Source organism: Corvus brachyrhynchos, unplaced genomic scaffold (assembly GCF_000691975.1).
Source record: "Corvus brachyrhynchos isolate BGI_N302 unplaced genomic scaffold, ASM69197v1 scaffold5, whole genome shotgun sequence".
Classification (NCBI taxonomy): domain Eukaryota; kingdom Metazoa; phylum Chordata; class Aves; order Passeriformes; family Corvidae; genus Corvus; species Corvus brachyrhynchos.
Window position 1 is genome coordinate 12,158,722 of NW_008238321.1, and position 1,542 is coordinate 12,160,263.

General features: G+C 52.8%; 1 protein-coding gene across 4 annotated transcripts in view; it reads right to left on the reverse strand.

The window, feature by feature from the left end:
* Positions 1 to 1,516, reverse strand: part of CCP110 (centriolar coiled-coil protein 110) — a 17,863-nt gene extending 16,347 nt beyond the window's left edge. The window contains exons 1-3 of one of the 4 annotated variants that reach the window (XM_017734200.1): positions 1,402 to 1,512; positions 1,038 to 1,277; positions 88 to 343 (exon numbers count right to left, since the gene is read on the reverse strand). In XM_017734200.1, coding sequence (XP_017589689.1) covers positions 88 to 194 — 107 coding nt within the window. In that variant the 5' untranslated portion in view covers positions 195 to 343; positions 1,038 to 1,277; positions 1,402 to 1,512. Of the gene's footprint in view, positions 1 to 87; positions 344 to 1,037 lie in introns of all 4 variants that reach the window. The other 3 variants (XM_017734201.1, XM_017734202.1, XM_017734203.1) reach the window with 3 other exon arrangements.
* Positions 1,517 to 1,542: the final 26 nt, after the last annotated feature.

Consider the following 1,542-nt stretch of genomic DNA (forward strand, 5'->3'; position numbering starts at 1 on the left):
CCCGCTTCAGCCTCGCTCCGCCCCGCGCCGCCCCCGCTGCCCGCCCTGCGACCCGCTTCGGGGCCCGTCACCACCGCTGCACTCAACCGCGGGACAGCTCTGCCGTGTCTAGGCGAGCGCCCAGCGAAGGCAGCCGCAGCTCGGATGGATGGGTGGGGATGGAGCGCCATCCCGGTGCTCTGCTTTCCAGCCATTTCCACCCATGGCTCTCCCAGACAAGTTCCCCTGTTAGCACGGGTGTAATCTGTTCTGCTTCATCCCATTAAGTATCGCACGGTTGTGCAGTCCTTGTGTAGTCGGGACCACAAATGTGCCGCCGCAGGTATCAGTTTCAGCGAGCACGCTGTGATGAGAAAGATAAACATGAGCACCTGTACCCATGCTCTGTGAGGACAGCATCCACGAGGGCATCACCACAGACATCCTATCCCTCCGGCCTGGGCGGCAGCCAGCTGCTGGTCCAGCCAGTCCAGGAGCAGGTAACACTCACCTGTCAGGCAGGTCAGGTGGAAGGAAAATCCACACTTGTTTGCCAGCACTTGGCCCAGGCATAATTAATTTTAATTTATGGAAACATCTAATTCCCAGTATTCAGAGCTGTTAAAGCTGTCATTCTTGTTTCAAAAAACAACTTAGTCATCTGTTACCTCTTCAATGATCGTTGAGGGGTTTTATTTTTTAAATCTTCATCTTAACAAATGCTGCTGTTTATCACAAGATTTAAAAAATATGTTAGACATCTAATTAGACATTCCATTATTTGTTGTGCATCTGCATATATATCTGATTTTTCTCCAGCTACATCTGGCAGAAGCACAAAACCACTGACAGAGCATCTGAGATGCTCAGAACCATCTAGGACAATATGTGACAAATATTCATGTCAGCAATTAAAAAAAATAAATAAACCCAGTTTAGAAGATCGCGCGGTGCCTGTTCCACCTCTAGTTAGTCAGAGTTCCTCACTGGAAAGTCAGTTGCTTCCCATCCTTCCCACAGATACAGACACCCAAAAAAGGGTCAAAATCCCCACTTACGTTAACACAAGCTGCTATTTCCTCGGCTTTGCTATTCCACTTCTAGACTAAACGTGCCCAGTTTCTCCAGCCTTCACTTAACCGGTTGTTTTCCTCGCTGTTGCTCACGCCTCTGGATTCTCCGCGGTTGTTCAGGCGGGTGTCGGTGGCCGGAGCCGCCTCCGCCCGGGCAGGACGCGCCGCCCGCTCCTCCCACGGCTCCCGGGCCCGGCCCGCGGGCAGGCACCACTGCAGCGCCAGCTACACAAAATACACAGCACAGAACAAACCGCCGGTGAGCTGGAGAATAACCACTGTGGATGCTGTGTTTCTAATGAGCTATCTGGCACAGCTGCGGAAAGCCCTCAACGCTCTCCATACGCACGGGTCTGCCGCGACTCTCTGCACAGCGCTACCTTTCCTTCCATGAGCACTATTTACTTCATCGTTACACCGGGAACAGCCCCCGTTCCCCACGTTTTATCAGGAACAGCCCCCGTTCCCCAGGTTTCACCAGGAACAGCCG